This window comes from Anolis carolinensis, unplaced genomic scaffold, assembly GCF_035594765.1.
Source record: "Anolis carolinensis isolate JA03-04 unplaced genomic scaffold, rAnoCar3.1.pri scaffold_12, whole genome shotgun sequence".
In the NCBI taxonomy this organism is placed as follows: Eukaryota; Metazoa; Chordata; class Lepidosauria; order Squamata; family Dactyloidae; genus Anolis; species Anolis carolinensis.
In genome coordinates, this window is record NW_026943823.1 from 637501 (window position 1) to 640389 (window position 2889).

At 38.1% G+C, this 2889-nt stretch overlaps 1 protein-coding gene across 2 annotated transcripts in view; it reads right to left on the reverse strand.

The window, feature by feature from the left end:
- stard8 (StAR related lipid transfer domain containing 8) overlaps positions 1-2664 on the reverse strand; it is a 38220-nt gene extending 35556 nt beyond the window's left edge. For both annotated transcript variants that reach the window (XM_062963727.1, XM_062963725.1), the window contains exon 1: positions 2470-2664. Coding sequence is in view for 1 of the 2 variants with exons in the window: in XM_062963725.1 (XP_062819795.1) it covers positions 2470-2514 (45 nt within the window). In the remaining variant the exon portion in view is untranslated. The remainder of the gene's footprint in view (positions 1-2469) is intronic.
- Between the last annotated feature and the right edge of the window lie 225 nt (positions 2665-2889).

The window sequence follows — 2889 nt, forward strand, 5'->3', positions numbered from 1 at the left end:
TCCACTTTCCCACAGGCCTTTGGGGACCCCACTTCCTGACCATTTCCTTGGCTTCTGAATTTGCTTTTTTCTGCAGTAAACAAACAGGCAAAACCCCAGGAATCGGAATGCAACAGAACGCTCATTTTGCAATGATGTGCAAAAAAGTGTGTGCATTTTGGAAAGAACCTTGTTTTACCTTTAAGGGAAATGGGTTGATTATTTTACGAGGTTTTTCCATGGAAATACAATCATTCCGGTGAAATTGGGTTGCAGTTCACTGTCGGTTGAAGCTCAAACAAAGCTGTTTGCAATGGCCATAAAACCATGAAGAGGCCCATCGGAAGTGGCCGAAAAAACTGCCTCTATGCTTGAGATTTCAGTCTTGAACTTGAGACATGTCCACACATGTATAACACATGTGTGCACATGTAATAATAATAACAACTTTTACTATCATCATCCAATCATCATCATTTAATTACTTATTAATCGCCCTTCATCCAAGATGCTCTAGGCGATTTACAAGCTAAATTGTAAAGGATAAAAATACATACATACAAATATTGATAAAATTAACATAGATCAAAAGCTCTAGTAAAAATATCCCACTTCCTCTCCCCGCAGGGACTTGGTGCAGTTCACACATGTTTTCACATGTGCTTGCACACGTATTTGCATGTGTGCTCATATGTATAACACATATTTGCACATGTAATAATAATAATAATAATAATAACAATAAATAACTTTATTTATATCCCGCTCCATCTCCCCGCAGGGACTCGAAGCAGTTCATACATGTTTGCACATGTCTTTGCACATATCTTTGCATGTTTGCACATGTGTAGCACATGTTTGCACATGTAATAATAATAATAACTTTATTTATATCCTTCTCCCTCTCCCCACAGGGACATGGAGCAGTTCACACATGTTTGCACATGTGTTTGCACATGTATTTGCATGTTTGCACATGTATTGCATATGTATGCACATGCAATAATAATAACTTTTTTATATTCTGCTCCCTCTCCCCACAGGGACTTGGAGCAGTTCACACATGTTTGCACATGTGTTTGCACATGTATTTGCATGTTTGCATATGCATAATACATGTTTGCACATGTAATAATAATAACCTTGGATAAGCGAATATCTTGGATAATAAGGAGTAATAAAGGAAAAGCCTATTAAACATCAAATTAGGTTATGATTTTACAAATTAAGCACCAAAACATCATGTTAGACAACAAATTTGACAGAAAAAGTAGTTCAATACGCAGTAATGTTATGTCGTAATTACTGTATTTATGAATTTATCACCAAAATATCACGATATATTGAAAACATTGACTACAAAAATGCCTTGGATAATCCAGAACCTTGGATAAGTGAGTCTTCGATAAGTGAGACTCTACTATAATAATAATAACAATAATAATAATAATAATAACAAAACAAAATCCAGCATATCTATCTTGTTTGCTGTGTTATAAAATAATAATAATACAGTAATAATAACTTTTGTTTGTATCCCGCTCCCTCCGCAGGGACTCGGAGCGGCTCGCAACAATATAGAACTGCAAAATACATAATAAACCAAATAAATATTTCAAATTACAGTAGAGTCTCACTTATCCAACGTTCTGGATTATCCAAGGCATTTTTGTAGTCAATGTTTTCAATACATTGTGGTATTTTGGTGCTCAATTCGTAAATACAGTAATTACTACATAGCATTACTGCGTATTGAACTACTTTTTCTACCAAATTTGTTATATAACATAATGTTTTCGTGCTTAATTTGTAAAATCATAACCTAATTTGATATTTAATAGGCTTTTCCTTTATCCTGCCTTATTATCCAAGATATTTGCTTATCCAAGGTTATTATTATTACATGTGCAAACATGTATTACACATATGCAAACATGCAAGTACATGTGCAAACACATGTGCAAACATGTGTGAACTGCTCCAAGTCCCTGTGAGGCGAGGGAGCGGGATATAAAAAAGTTATTATTGCATGTGCATACATATGCTATACATGTGCAAACATGCAAATACATGTGCAAACACATGTGTGAACTGCTCCGTGTCCCTGCGGGGAGAGGGAGCAGGATATAAATAAAGTTATTATTATTATTATTATTACATGTGCAAACATGTGCTACACTTTTGCAAACATGAAAAGATATTTCCTTAATCTTATTATCCAACATATTCGCTTATCCAACGTTCTGCCGGCCCGTTTACATTGGATAAGCAAGACTCTACTGTAAGTCCACAACCCACAGTAACCAATTACAAAAATTAACCAAACCATAAAAGACGTCGTACATGAATAAGATAAAATGCATAATACTTGCATTGTGCTACTCTTAAAACCTCCTGACATGTGTTTGCAGATTTGCACTTGTGCTTGCACATGGGTCCGCCTGCTGTCACCCGTCAAATGTCAAAAAGCAGAGCGGCTCTGCTGCTCACCTTGGCTCTTTTGAGGCAGGTCCAGAAGAAGTCCAGGAGCGGCATCCTCCGGCCTTGTTTCAGGGACCCCCAAAAGGCCTGGGGACCCCCATTCCCTTCAATTTTTGCAGGAAAAGCCACGGGCAGGGAAGCAGGATCCCTCTCTCTCTCTCTCTTTCCTTCTCTCTCTCCTTCTCTCCCTTGGAAAAAGGACAGAAGGAGGAGGAGAAGGAGGAGGAGAAAGAGGCGGACGCTCCGATTCAAACTCAGCTGCACCGTTATTCCTTCCTTCCGCTGCCTAGAAAGAAGAAGGAGGAAAAGAGGCCGGGTGGCCATTGAAATTCCAGAAGCATGATGCGCCTGCTTGCAAACTTCCTCTCCTTTTAAAATGCAACAGCCAAAGCAACAGCCAAAGAGTCTGAGCTGCTTATAATGCAGTTC